General features: G+C 45.5%; 1 protein-coding gene across 2 annotated transcripts in view; it reads right to left on the reverse strand.

Moving 5' to 3' along the window:
• AFF1 (ALF transcription elongation factor 1) overlaps nucleotides 1-4,201 on the reverse strand; it is a 205,870-nt gene extending 201,669 nt beyond the window's left edge. For both annotated transcript variants that reach the window (XM_068233478.1, XM_068233477.1), the window contains exon 1: nucleotides 3,840-4,201. In XM_068233478.1, the coding sequence (XP_068089579.1) occupies nucleotides 3,840-3,856 (17 nt within the window). In that variant the 5' untranslated portion in view covers nucleotides 3,857-4,201. The remainder of the gene's footprint in view (nucleotides 1-3,839) is intronic.
• Between the last annotated feature and the right edge of the window lie 11,415 nt (nucleotides 4,202-15,616).

Here is a 15,616-nt window from a genome sequence, read left to right on the forward strand (position 1 = left end):
AAAAGGAAAATATGTTTGTTACAAAAAAAAAAAAAGTATGTATATTCCATGGTTCGTTTAGACAAATATGCAAAGATAGTTCTTAAAGTACTTAAAGTCAGTGGCGTAGCAATAGGGGGTGCAAAGGTAGCGACCGCATCGGGGGCCCTTGGGCCAGAGGGACCCCAAGGGGCCCTCCCTCAAGCACAATATTAGCTCTCTATTGGTCCTGTACTGGTAATATTCATTTCTATGGATGCTTGAAATAGTAGTAATCATTAATAAACTGTTTCCCATCCCCTCCTTGCACCTCTGACACTGGAAATCCTTTGCAGGTTTTGGTGCACCACATCAATTGTTATGTATAGAGTGCTTGGGGAACCCCATGTAAAACTTACACCGGGGCCCATAGCTCCCTAGCTATGCCACTGCTTAAAGTACACCTGTAACAAAAAGAACAGCCCCTATGGGAGTACTTACCTCCAGAGGGGGAAACCTTAGGATCCTAATGAGGCTTCCCCATCCTCTGTAGCCTCAGGGATCCAGTGCTAGATCCCCCAACAAGCACTGTGCAGGCGAACCAGCGCACGGCAATATTTACCTATATACTTATATTACAGGTTTGCTTTAAAGAGGACCCATAATGCCTAAAAGCAGAACATGCTTCTTACATCTATAAATTGTTACACACAGGCATGTGAGCCCACCCTCCCAGTGATGTTTAGCCTAGGCTATGATGTCACACAGACTTCTGTCCCAGAGCACTCTGGGAAATAGTTATGCCCCTGCTCACTTAAACAGAAATAAGGGGGAGGGGGAGAACATCCCACAGCAATTCACTTTGCCAGGACTAAAGATGCCAGCATAGCTAATAATTTACATAATGTAAATCAGGGTCAGGTAAAATTTTAGAAGGAGCAAAACACTGACTAAATAATGTATAAATTAATACTATATTAGAATAAGCCAATTTTATGCATTAAGGTATATTCAGTAAAGTTATTCTTTGAGGAACTGCGCATAACTGCATCATTTAAACTTGGTTGAAACTTTCAGACCATATATAAGTTACAGTAAACAACTTTTATGTGTGTTTCCTACACACAAAACTGAATCTTTAAAAGACTGACATAAACACAGCAGCAGACTGCTGGCAGCAACCAACCTAGACTGGTTAAATCCCCAACACTAGACATTTAATAGCAATGTTGCTTGGAGAAAATGCTTGCATCTCAGGGTACCCCTGCATGCTACAGAGTATCTAAAACAGCATTTTTTTTAAACATTATTACATATTGATAGTACTTCCTGCAGTGGGGATTATATCTATCTCTAATGAAGATTAACCGATACACTGTTTTATCAGGAGTGCTTCATAATAACTTAGTTACTATTCAATTTAAAAGAATTATACACGAGTATACATGATTTAATCTCAGCATTTAGCAGAATGGATCATCTGTAAAAAGATCAAGTACCACTAAAGCCACCCAAAGTTTACTCTCGGGTACATGTGCCACATGTTTGGAATCTGACATCTAGAACTACACCCACCTGTTGAGTGGATACCAAAGGTCAGACTAAACTTACAGGAGACTAAAAATACATTTTAAAATTTTATGGATTTTATGAATAATGACAAAGAACAACTTTACTGCTTTTTGTGGACTTTTCTTCTTTAGGCTACTTTCACGGTGGGTTATTGCGTTTTGATGCGATGTTAAAGTCGCAACGCAAACTAACTAAGCAACATCCCAAAAACTCACAACGCAACTTAATGCCCTATTATCGTCGCATACAGTAGAGCATACAGGCAATGAAAAGTATGCTTCCAGGTCATTACTGAGCATGTGCAAACAGTCCAACGCAGCTAATAACGTGTATAACGCACAGCATGCAGCACTTTCTAATAATGCTACACGTTACACACAAACGCAAGGTGTGCACTGTGAATGTTGCACAGACTAAGTATTGCTGTGCGTTAGTCCACGTTAAAACTTTTTCTAACGTGCGACTTTAAAGGGAAGGTTCAGGGACTAACATAAAAAAATAAAAATCCATATCCACTTACCTGGGGCTTCCTCCAGCCCGTGGCAGGCAGGAGGTGCCCTCGGCGCTGCTCCGCAGGCTCCCGGTGGCCGACCCGACCTGGCCGGCGGCCAGGCTTCTTCTGCGCTCCATTGTGCGTTTCACACAGGCGCGCTGACGTCATCGGACGTCCTCCGGGCTGTACTGCGCAGGCTCAGGTCGGGCACCGGAGACCACCGGGAGCCTGCGGAGCGGCGCAGAGGAGTACATTTGAAATCGGCGCCGATAGACTTGGGCGCAGGATTCAGTGGTATAAGGCTGATCCTGCTTCTGCACAAGTCCGGGCCGTATTAATTGCTATTCCCCCTCCAGGCCGCCATGGATAGTGGGGGAATGAAATAATTCGGCTTCCAGCGATTGCTGGAGGCCGAATTATTGTGTTTTTTAAGCAACCTCGGCTCCGTCTTCTGACGGAGCCGACGTTACTCACTGAGCGCTGCAATAGGAATGATTCCTATTGTAGTCTATGGAGGCGCCGGCTGCGCCCAAATCTAGCAGAGCTGGAAAGCACTGCTCCGGCGCCGAGGGCACCTCCTGCCTGCCACGGGCTGGAGGAAGCCCCAGGTAAGTGGATATGGATTTTTATTTTTTTATGTTAGTCCCTTCCCTTTAACGTCACACTGTGAAAGAGGCCTTAACTGTATCTCAAGTGATCAGATAAATGTGATTGGTTTGGCAGAAAACAAACATTGTTGATGTCCCATATCGAATGATTCTGAAGCACTGCACGCACAACCAATTTTGATTGGCCAATTTCACCACTTTGATATAGTATGAGAGCTTACCTACAACATCTGTTCATAGCATTCAGTCTGTTGACCCTCATACTACATAGAAGTGGTACAATTGGTCAGTGATTGGCCAATCACAATTGTATGTGTGTATACCCCTATAGTGACCATTCCATGACAATTTAGTAGATCAAAAAAACCTGGTTGGTATGTGATGGATAGGAAGTATGGAGTGGGTAGTTGATGGTAAAATAATGACATTTTATTTCCAAGCGCTTGGGCAATTCTTCGCTGAAGATTGTTACGTTACTGGGCGCCTTCAGGCTGTCCATACATGTATCAATTTTATCAGACAATTTAATTCATTAAACCTACAATGGATTTAGATCAAACAACAGTCAATTGATTTTGAGAAGTTTATCGACTGAAAGGGTGACAGTGTTGCCAACTCATCCCTTTAATTACTGACACATCTAACTTATACAGGTTCTGGGGCTACTTGCACATAATCAGTGCCTTAACTGCATCTACCTAGCCGCAAAACCTGTATAATTCATATGTGTCAGTAATTAAAGGGGTGAGTTGGCAACACTGAAGGGTGATGGGACACAATTAAAATGTTGTCAGGCAGGAGGAGGAGCAGTAGGGATCAACAGACACACAGCATTCAACCACTTCTAGTTCTACAATGCTAGTGGTTCCAATTGATTCTCAATTATAACTCTACTCAAATCTAACTGGGATCAGGTAGACAAATTTGTAGAATTAATAACTTCGGATCAACTATGGTTATAGCACAAGTGTACTACACAACACATATGGGTTAACAGACAGCTCTCTCTTCCCCGCCCCCATATAGAAATGCAGAATGAAAATCGAGCCAAGCACCTCTAGCCGTGCCCTATAATTAGTTTAGGGAGGAAGTGTAGGGGGGTTTATTGGCCGGGCAGTGCTGATGCAGAGGTGGTGGCAGCAGGCAGGCAGCAGCAGGGACCCCAGGAGTGACAAGCTGGCACCCAGATGAAAACTGAAGCTCCTTACCTGGACTGGGCAGCCATAGCGAAGTTCTCACAAGAAGCGTCCAGTGTCCATGAGGTTGTTGATTCTGTCCTACCCAGACGCCCTCAGTAATTGGCTGTGCCCCTTAGGACCCCTCTGTATCTGATGTTACATTATTGACGATAGCTGTAGTCGGGACTCCACCGCTGTGCCGCTTTCCCCCAGTCTCTCTGCATTCGCACCTCCAGCCCCGCCCACCAAGCGCTCACAGACACGCCCACAGCCGTAGGCGTCGCTAGTAGGGGAAGAGGTCCCGCTCAGCGTACGCCCAGGTTTGGATCAATCCGCTCGTTTAGCTGGGGGGGACACCCGACTGAAGCGGCGACTTGGTTTTGCGAGAAACCATTGCTGTTGCTGCACAAATATACTCGTTAAATCTGTTAAATGAGTTTCGAAATCTTCCTCTGCAAGTCAGGTTTTGTGTTCCCTACATGGACTGGTATATGGGTGTCAATGGAGGCGTGCTGGGATTGGAGAGAACTTGTTTGGAGGGGCGGGGTTTGTAGATGAAAGCAGCCAGTCACAGGGGAGTTGTGCTCTCAGCTGGAGCTCGCTGGGGATTCTGTCATTGGCAGGGCAGTGCACAGAGCAGGCTTGTGCTGAGAGAGATGCTGCTGTGTACTTTGTAGGGAAAACCGAGCCTAGTTCTCTCGGAGCCAGAATGGTTGACTGACCCGCTGGGAAACCTCATAGGGAAATGTTTCTGCTCGCTATTTCTACTGGAGAAGTTTGTAGCCGAAACAACTAGCCAAGGACTCCCATGGGATGGTGATAATCTGGACAGCTGGTGGTTGTGCTCTATAGCGTGCAGTGGCGTAGCTAAGGAGCTGTGGGCCCCGATGCAAGTTTACAATGGGTCCCCCAAGCACTTTGGGCACCAAACCCTGCTAATGGCAACTTCAGTGTCAGAGGTGCAAGAAGGGAATGGGGAACAGTTTGTTAATGATTACCACTATTCAATGTATCCATAGAAGTGATTATTATGAGCACAGGACCAATAGAGAGCTAATACTGTAGTTGAGGGAGGGCCCTTTGGGGCACCTCTGGCCAAGTGCCCCGATGCGGTGGCTACCTCTGCAACCCCTATTGCTACGCCACTGATAGTGTGGTTAAGAAGTATTGGGCTTGGGGTGGAAAGCAAGTTTGAGCTAGTCTAGTTGAGGTGACCTGTTGTCGCTTCCTGCTCTTGGCAATTTTGTTGCGACCACTTCAGTAATTTGCAAGAAAAAGGGGACCCAGCACGAAACGGTGTACATAAAATAGTAAAATGGTCACATGGCCTTTGGGCACTCGCTTCTGATGTCGCTTACGCAATTTTACTAATCCTATTGGGTTGGTGGCATGGATAGTGTTTCCTGCTGGGTCCCCTAGTTCTTACAAATTATTACTCGTAGCCAAATTGCAGGGAGCAGTTGTAGGTCTCTAAAGGCTTCCTGCTGGGTCTCCTCAACTAGACCAGCTACAGCAAATTTGCCATTACTTGCTACAAGCCGACGCTGCAGTGGAGTGCATGCTCGCATCGTGTATAGTTTCTCCTTGGCCTAGGTCTATACCAACGGTGGCGAACCTATGGCACACAGGCCAGAGGTGGCACTCTGAGCCCCCTCTGTGGGCATGTGCACTGTTTGCCACCAACTCCACTACTTTAAATTGAGAGGTACTGTGCGGTGTGGCCTCAGTGACAGTTTGCGGCAGGGGGCGTAATCATCCTCTCAGCTCTAGCCATGTGATGACAGGGATGCTAGGAGAGGAGGTGCAGCAGAGACTTCCTGGTTGTGGCTGGAGGCGGGTGGCAGAGCAGGATCATCCAACAGGCCGTTTCAGCTTGCCAAAAAGACAACAAGGGAGCCACAAAACTATTACCTTACCTAGGGCCCCATTACATCTAAGGCCTCATTCACGTTAGTCAACGCACAACGCAGGTGGTCGTGCATTCTGAATGAAAGCACACGCCATGTGCAATGCGCTGCTGATCCCATTCATTACAGTGCTGCGTAGCGCGCATAGTCTGAATGTCAGAAGTGCTGACTATGCACTTCTGATGTTCTTGCTGATTGCACACCATACGCATTTGCAAAATGTGCACAGCAACATGTATACGAAGCCTTAATTAATCTCTGGCAGGCGTTATGGTGCCAGTTTTTCTGGGATGGATGTACACAGTGATTGGTAGGCACTCAGCGTTATGTTTACACAGTTTGTTCCTGTATATACAGTGGGTAATCACTGTGATCGTAAGTGGGGCAATGAGATCCCTCCTTGCTTCAGACTTTAGCCATTATGAAGGGCTCTTTTCCACTATGAAATGCGATGGCGATTCCGATCGCAATCGCGTTTCAATTTCCACCATGCGATTGAGCTACTATACTCATTATAGTACAGCTCAATGGCATACAAAACGCTGCAGGACGACGATTGCGCTTTGACAAAAACCCATCTCAATCATATCGCACTAATGGAAATTGCTGCTGCAGTTTCCATTAGTTTAATGTACCTTGCGATTTGCAATCAGAATCAAATCGCAGGCTAGTGGAAAAAGGCCGAAAGGCTAAGGTTTGTCCGCAGCTGCGTTTATATTACATGTATCTTTAAGAGGTGGTGTGGCTTTTTTTGCTACCTTCCCTCTTGATTGCTGCAACTACCTAACCTCCATACAGCCCACCCAGCTGCAGCTACATACCCTCTCAACCTACACCTGCCCTGCTGCAGCTACCTACCCTCCGTATGCCCAGCCACAGCTACATACATGCTCAACCTACACCTGCCCTACTGCAGCTACCTACCCTCCATACGCCCACCCAGCCACAGCTATGTACCCTCTCAACCTACACCTGCCCTGCTGCAGCTACCTACCCTCCGTATGCCCAGCCACAGCTACATACATGCTCAACCTACACCTGCCCTACTGCAGCTACCTACCCTCCATACGCCCACCCAGCCACAGCTATGTACCCTCTCAGCCTACACCTGCCCTGCTGCAGCTACCTACCCTCCATATGCCCACCCAGCCACAGCTACATACCTGCTCAACCTACACCTGCCCTACTGCAGCTACCTACCCTCCATACGCCCAACCAGCTATAGCTACATACCCTTTTAACCTACACCTGCCCTGCTGCACCTACCTATCCTCCATACCCTCACCCAGCTACAGCTACTTACCCTCTCTACCTAGAACCTGTTCTGCTGCAGCTACCTACCCTCCAGCTAGGTTGGCATTCATATGGTGGAGGAGTTGGCTGCCATGGTGGGGTAATTGCTGCATTTCATATGTGAGTTGATTGGTGCGTTTCAAATGTGCTGTAATTGCTGCATTTCAAATGTGGTTTGCTTACTACATTTCATATGTGAGGTAATTGGTGCAGTTTAATTGTAGTATTATTTAGTGTTTGAAGTGTTTGGCATACATTTTTGTATTGCCACTTTGCAAAAATTACAAGGCTTTTGGGTTGCAGTTTGGGCACTCAATATCTAAGGCCTCGTTCACATCATTTAGCGCAGATGGCTGTGCGATTGGAACGCAACGCGTCCGATCGCACGCCATCTGCGCTCCTGTGCGCTGCGCTGCAGATCCCATTCATTATGAATGGGATCTGCGCTGCGATTCCCAAAAATGCGTGCAGCACGCGATAGCGCAATCGCGCTGCCACGCAGCGCATATGATGGGAACGGTAGAAGGGCTGTCTATGCCCTTCTACCGTTCTTGCGTGTCGCACACTATACGCGCTGCCAAAATGCGCACGGCAGCGCGTATAGTCTGAACGAGGCCTAAAAGTTTCACCATCAGTGGTCTAGACTGTTCTTGCAAAATTCATGCAGATTCTGGAAGTAGAGCTCGACATACCCCTGGTCTTCTAGGAAGAGCAGGCCCAACACGGTCATTTGGCTACAGTGGCATCCGAATAGCACTCCAGAGGCTGGCATACCGTGTCTAGCTGCTCTGTACCCTCCTGACAGGACAGCTCCCCAGGAAAAAGTAAAGTCCAGAGCAGTGCTGTGGAGTCAGTACAAAAATCCTCAGACTCCAAAACATTAGTTTAGGATTCCACCGAATCACACTCCTCAACTTTGACTCCTCTAATTTGCATATTACAATCTTGTTGATTTTAAGTATGTAACTTAAATGGCATCTCAACACTGCCAACGCTTTGGAATTTTAAAGGACAAATGAAGCAAGTGGAGGCTGCCATATTTATTCCCTTTAAACAATACCAGTTACCTGGCTATCCTGCTGATCCTCTGCTTCTAAATGTGCGTACACACATGCGACTATAGTCGTTTGTAACGATCGTTCCCCGATCTTTACCAACGACGATCGTTACAAAAAACGAACCAACGACTATTAAGGCAAACGACGAACGAGGCAAATCGCTACAAAACAAAGTTCTGTCTTGGCGGATTTTTACCACCGACGATCGTTAGCAAAAGTGGTACATCGTTGGAAACGATCGTTCGTACCAGGCTGGACATGCGCATTTCACTTTTTCTCCAAGGAACTTTACAATTTTATGCGCAGGCGCATTAAGTGCTTTTACGTGGTGTAACGTTCGTTCTAACGATGTGATCGTTACACACTTTTTACAACTAACTTTACTTCGGTCGTTCTTTCGTCAATTAAAAGATCGTTAGTCGTTGACAACGAACGATCGTTGCCGCATGTGTGTACGTAGCATATTACGTTAAGCCATACACACTGAACAAGTATATGCAAATCAGGTGTTTCTGACATTATTGTTAGATCAGACAATATTATCTGCATGCGTGTTTCTGGTGTTATTCAGACACTACTGCAGCCAAACAGATCACCAGGGCTGCCAGGCAACTGGTATTATTTAAAATGAAATAAATATGGCAGCCTCCATATTCTTCTCACCTGAGTTGTCTTTTAAAGCTGTTTTAAGATTGCATCTGCTTTTGGGAATAAACAGCTCCTGGCCAGAAAGCTGACACTTTACCCTGTCAGCCATCCTTGCCTGCCGTTGTCAGTGTGAATACCCCAGTATGTTGTCTGTGTTCCAGCGTGTAGCCTAGCTAGCACCTAGCAGAAAAAGGCCTAGAGACCTTTGCCATATCTGATATAGAAAAGGCCAGGGCCATTTTATGTAAGGGGGAAGATCTATGCACCGGAACCCAGCTGATACGGGGTTCCAGGGAATCTTATTAAAGGGCTTCTTTTGCGAAAAAAGTAGGCAGTTAAAAATTGTGACAGATGACATGTTTTGGGCCAGTCCATCTTTTTAAGGGGATTTCTCAGGGCTTTCTTTTTTTTCAACAGCATTTCCTGAACAGCAGTTTAACTGCCAAAATAGCAATATACCAGCCGGCCTCCCTAATAACTTGCACACTATTATGTCAGTTAGATTTTGCAACTGTTGTTCAGGAAATGCTGTTGAAAACAAAGAAAGCCCTGAGAATCCCCCTTAAAAAGATGGACTGGCCCAAAACCTGTCATCTGTCACATTTTTTAACTGCCTACTTTTTTCGCGAAAGAACCCCTTTAAACAGTAGTAGTTTGTTTTCTTAAAACAGAAGGTATTTGCTTAGGGATGCTCATTCGGATTCCGCGGAAATGCAATTTCCGAAATTCCGATCGCAAATTGCATTTCCGCATCGGAAATCGGTAATGCAAGCGGATTTCTGCTGGAAATCGCGGAAATTCCACCCGACTTTAACATCGATTTTCTCAAAAACTGTAAGGTCTTTTTGAAAACTTTTTTTTTGCATCTTGTTCACAAGATTCGGTTTAATAAACTCTGAATTTGGTGTTTCTAGGACTTAAGGGGGCTTTGCTATTAACCGCTAAAGTCCGCGGATTTTTACTGTAATGTAAAATGCAGAAAATCTGCATCTGCCTATTTCCTTCATTTTACATTCAGGGTTTATTAAACAGAATCTTCTGAACAAGATGCAAAAAAAAAAAAAAGTTTTTAAAAAGACCTTATAGTTTTTTGAGAAAATCGATGTTAAAGTCGGGCGGAATTTCCGCGATTTCCGGCGGAAATTCCGCATTGGAGTGCGGAAATTGGTAGCGGAATCAGTAATCGGTACATGACGGAATGCGGATTTACCGCGGAATCGGAAATTGGCATTCCGACCATCCCTATATTTGCTATAATTCAGCTTTAGGTGAACGACTGTGGTCTCCCACAATGCATCACTACTGAATATGTAACGGTTGTCTGCTTGTTGGGTTAATGTTGCTTTGTAATAAGCTATAGGCTTGCTATACACTAGTGGTTCTGGATGGAAGCCTGGCTTCAGGGGCATAGAGATAATTTGCATATTCAGTAGTGATGCATTGTGGGAGACCACAGTTGTATTATCGCTGGGCATGTGTGGCTTCATGCTAATGACCATGTGCGGACCATTTTGGCACTTGCTCTGTACAATTGTGTTTGTACACAAACGGGTGCAGCTACGAGGAAGAAGAGGGTTCCGGGCAGCAGTGGTTGGGTCTTGGGTCAAAATATATTTAGAGGGTTGCAGACATAGCTGGAGGAGATGGCACCAAGGTCTGCTAAGGTAACTTTTTATTTCTTATTTTGCTTCAGGCTCCCTTTATTGGAAGGGGAGGGGGGGGGGGTGAATGCTGTTGGGGAGTGGGCCTTGGGCAAGTAAAAGTACAAAACCGACCCTGCACCTAAGTGTGATGTGCAGGTACTCTGCAGGAGAATGGGGGGATTCTTCCTCTATTACAGATTCTTTATGCACAGTCTGAACCAGGTTTACGGGTGATAGGCAACACCTCTACGATCAGTGAGTACAACATTCTCAGTGAATTCACAAAAGCTCTGCAGGAAGTGCATATGTAGAGTATAGTACTACTATGTAACTTAAAGGAAACATCCAAGCAAGATAAAAAAAAAACAAAATCCACTTACCTGGGGCTTCCTCCAGCCCCTGGCTGCCGTCCTGTGCCCTCGCTGCAGCTCTAGTGGCTCCCGGTGTCCTGCGCTGCAGAAGCCGACCTCGCTAGGTCGGCTTCTTGTGCGCTCCACAGCGTGGGTCACATGGTCTGGCAGACGTCATCAGGTCTGTACTGTGCAGGCGCAGTAGTTCTGAACCTGCGCAGTACAGATCTGATGACGTTGGCCAGACCACGTGACCCACGCGTGGAGCGCACAAGGAAGCCCCAGGTAAGTGGATTTTGTTTTTTATATTTTGCTTGGACCTTCCCTTTAATGCATAGTCACCAAACCCAATTTTACCAACATATCAAATTTATTGATTTCATGAGTATGGATGGCAATGCTTAGGAGAACTCATGGAGAAGCATGTGATCAGTTTGATCAGCTGATAGATTTGTAAGGCTCTGATTTGCTGTTCATGATCATGTGCTAAACCAGGAAGTCATCAAAAACTTAAAATCTATCAGCTGATCAAACTGATCACATGCTTCTCCATGTGTTCTCTTAAGCATTGCCCTCCCTATTCATGAGCAAAGGGAGTGCATACATTTGCATACAACGTTTTTTTCCCAGAACGTCATTGGACAGCACCCCTGGTGAGACTTGTCTCCCTCCCAATTGTGGACAGGAACTGCAAAAGAAAAGATTTGCATAACAAATTGGCAGCCATACATAAGCCACTATCTTACCACCAGTAACTCAGTTCAGTTTCCTGTCCCGGACGGGAATGCAGAGGAGAGGTCTCCAGGATGCTATCCATGACAGATGGTCGGGGGCAACGTCTTTCAGGGCTCCAGGCATGCTGTACAGTGGACAGTCGGAGCCCTGCAGCGTGGAGGAGGCTTCTCCGTATGAGGCAGCAGAGATATAGCGCAGGCGCGCTTTCAGACCAAGATACTTCCGGGTCAACCCGGAAGTTGTCACGCACGGCGTCCGGCGTGACTCTGATCGGGCGGCAGGGGCCGCGGAGGTGATTGCGAATCAGCATCAGCTGATTCGCTGAGGTAATTAGCAAATAGCGCGGCAGGGGCTGCGGAAATACGAGGTAATTATGCATATCTATTAAGCGGCAGGTGCCGCGACGGGGGACTATGCAAATTAATTATGCTAATGGGCTAGTCAGCTGAGCCCTATTGTTCATGTGATTCTGGATTTAATCCTTTTCCCTGTCTCACTCTGGTGGTTTATGTGAGCATGGAGGACGCTTCTGGGTCAGCTCCTGCGCAGTCTGCCAGGCCAGCCCAAGATACCTCTCTGGCAAGTACAATGGAAATATAGATATGCAGTGTGTATATATATATATATATATGTGTGTACTAGAGAGGGTGCTAATGGTTGGCTTATTATTATGTTTTTTAGCCTGAAAAACATGAAAAGCCTGAAAAACATGATAAAACTGACAAGGGTCAGCATGCATCAAGTGGATCTAGCAAATCTGCGAAGAAATGTGCCATTTGCTCCACTCGCTTGTCATCCTCATCCTCTAAAAAGTTGTGCCAGGATTGCACAAATAAACTGGTTAAAGATGAATCCCCTGTCATATTTAAAGATCTGATGGGTTGGATGCGGGCGGAAATGTCTTCAGCAATCAAAGAAATTAAGGATTCTGCTATTTCTTCTCAAGCTGTAGCCCCCAACCCTGCTGATGTTCCTGGCCCTAGCAGTGACGCTGCTGTTATACCTATCAATACTGGGTCTTCTCCTACTCCGGCGGCACGTATTCCTGTGCAGGCTAGGAGAAGTAGGGAGAGTGATATAGAGGGCTCGGAACTCTCTGAGGGGGAAATATCTGCATTAGAAGAGATATCTGAGGGTGAAGAAATAGAAAAAGCTGAGAAATCACAGAAATTTGCTTTTTCCCCAGATTTAATGAAAGATCTCCTAACCTCCATGCATGAAACAATGGGTATTAGATCAGAGCAAAAACCCCTGACACCCCTGGATCAGATGTATGAAAGTTTGGCGGACCCCCAATCTAGATTCATTCCGGTCCATTCTACTCTTAAATCTATGATTAAGAAAGAATGGGAAAATCCTGAGAAAAGGGCCTTTTGGCCCAAATCTTTATCTAAGCGCTACCCTTTTGCCCCGGATGATCAGGCTTGTTGGGGTCCTCCGCCAAAGCTGGATCCTTCCTTTTCCAGGGTGTCAAGAAAATCAGACCTGTTGTTTGAAGATTTTGGTAACCTAAAAGATCCAATAGACAAAAAAATGGATAATGTTTTGCGTAGGGCTTGGGAGTCGGCTTCATTAACTTTCAAACCGGCTGTGGCATCAACAGCAGTTAGTCGTTCTCTGAAAACTTGGCTATCAGACCTGCAATTTAAGATTGCTAATGGAGTTTCTAGGGAAGAAATTCTGAATGACTTCCCAAAAATTACGAATGCCTCAAATTACATAGTTGATGCGGCAGATGATACAGTAAAGTTGGCAGCCCGAACCACGGCGCTAGTCAACTCGGCTAGAAGGGGAGTATGGGTTAAGACCTGGAATGGGGATACTTCCTCAAAATCTAAGCTTTGTGGTATCCCCTGTGAAGGTAATCTGCTGTTCGGTTCAAAGCTGGACGATACACTAGATCGTACGGCGGATAATAAGAAGAATTTCCCAAGGAAGCGCCCTTTTCAAAATAAGCGGCCATTTCGGGCCCCCGCCAAAAATGAAGCGGATAACAAATCTTCCAGGGGTAGAAGATGGGCCCCTTATAGACAACAAAGACCCCCCAATACCTCTACTAATACCAAAAAGACAAACAAGCAATGACGCCATCATTCCAGTGGGGGGGAGAGTCACCAACTATTTCGAAAAATGGCAACAACTCTTCAGCAATCAGTGGTTACTGAATATAATATTAGAAGGTTACAAAATAGAGTTCGAGCAGCCTCCCCCTCAAAATTTTGTCCTAACCCCTTGTCCAAAAGACCCATCTTTAAGAATAGCCCTTCAATCAGAAATAAGGTCACTTCTTCAGAAAAGGGTAATTCGCCGGGTTCCAGCATGCCAAAAAGAACAGGGATTCTACTCTCCAGTCTTCCTGGTGAGGAAACCTCAGGGAACCTATCGATTTATTCTAAATCTAAAGAAACTAAATCTGAGGGTCAAATACAGAAAGTTCAGGATGGACAATATCCGATCTGTAGTTCATCTCTTACAGAAAGACGACTTCTTGGCATCTCTAGACCTGAAGGATGCATATCTTCATCTGCCAATCCATTTGTCCTGCCAACAATACCTAAGGTTCGCCGTGTGGATGGAAGGAGAGGTGAGACATTTTCAGTTTAATGCCTTACCTTTCGGATTATCTTCAGCTCCATGGCTATTCACCAAGGTTATGTCTGAGGTACTAGCCCTTCTCAGGTTAAAACAGATTAATATTGTCGGTTACCTTGATGATTTTTTATTATGGGGGTCTTCTGAGAAATCCGTTTTTGATCAGATAACTACAACTTTGAGCTTCTTCCAGGATTTGGGTTGGTTGATTAATTGGGAAAAGTCTGCCCTAGTTCCTTTCCAATCCTTAGAGTTTTTGGGTTTCATTATTTCTACTAGAAATGAAAAATTGTTGTTACCTGATAGGAAGATCAGTGCTATTATTGACAATGTTCTCTCGTTTCAGAAATTGAGAAGCATATCGCTAAGAAAGGCCATGGCACTTCTAGGTCTTCTAACTTCTTCCTTTCCGGCAATCCAGTGGGGGCAGTTCCATGCAAGATTCTTACAGATGTGGATACTAAAATCTTGGAACGGGTCTATGACGTCACTGGACAAGAAAATCGTCATTCCACAGAGTATAAAGGCTTCTCTGCTTTGGTGGAAACAGCTGGATCATCTATCTCCAGGTCGTCTGTGGAGTTTTCCTCATCAGAATACAATTACAACCGACGCCAGTTTATGGGGTTGGGGAGCCCACTTCAATTCTCAACCGGCCCAGGGAGCCTGGAGTATGACGATCAGTTCACAGTCATCAAACAGAGAACTGCAAGCAGTGTGGCAAGCTTTACTACATTTCGGGCCCCAAATCAAGAAGTCTCATGTGAGGATAAGGACAGACAATCAGAGTGTGGTGGCTTTCCTAAACAGACAAGGGGGTACGAGGAGTCAATCCTTATGGGAAAAGACGAAGAGGATCCTATTTTGGTCAGAAAGGAATCTCTCATCCTTAACAGCGACACACTTAAAAGGAACCTCAAACCAACTGGCAGACTACCTCAGCAGGAAGAGGTTGGATGCGAACGAATGGTCATTAGATCAGGAAATATTCCAGCAGGTGATGTTACAATGGGGCTGCCCAAAAATAGACTTGTTTGCAAGGAAAGTGAATACGAAATGCCAACAATTTTGTGCCCTGTTTCCAGAAGATCTACCATGGAAAGTAGATGCCTTCTCGATCTATTGGGGGGAAGTAATGATGTATGCATTTCCTCCAGTTCCGTTGCTAGCACGAGTGATAAAGAAGATTATACAGGACAAGGCTCGAGTAATCTTAATAGCTCCACTGTGGCCAAAAAAACCATGGTTCACGTCACTGAGGGCACTAGCAGTAACAGATCCGATAATATTTCCTCCTCTGCCACACTTGCTATCTCAGGGTCCAGTATGGCATCCGAACTTACACATGCTTCACCTTTCAGCTTGGAACCTGAATGGGGCATCCTGAAGTCCAAAGGGTTTTCAGATGAACTATCAGAAACTTTGATACAGAGTAGAAAAAAAGTGACTCGAGAAATATACCAGAAAGCCTGGAGAATATTTAACGATTGGTGTAGGGAAAGATCCTTTAACAATTCATCTCTCAAATCCGTATTGGAATTTCTTCAGTGTGGTTATAAGAAAGGTCTTAGTATCAGCACC

This window comes from Hyperolius riggenbachi, chromosome 1 (assembly GCF_040937935.1).
Source record: "Hyperolius riggenbachi isolate aHypRig1 chromosome 1, aHypRig1.pri, whole genome shotgun sequence".
Lineage (NCBI taxonomy): Eukaryota > Metazoa > Chordata > Amphibia > Anura > Hyperoliidae > Hyperolius > Hyperolius riggenbachi.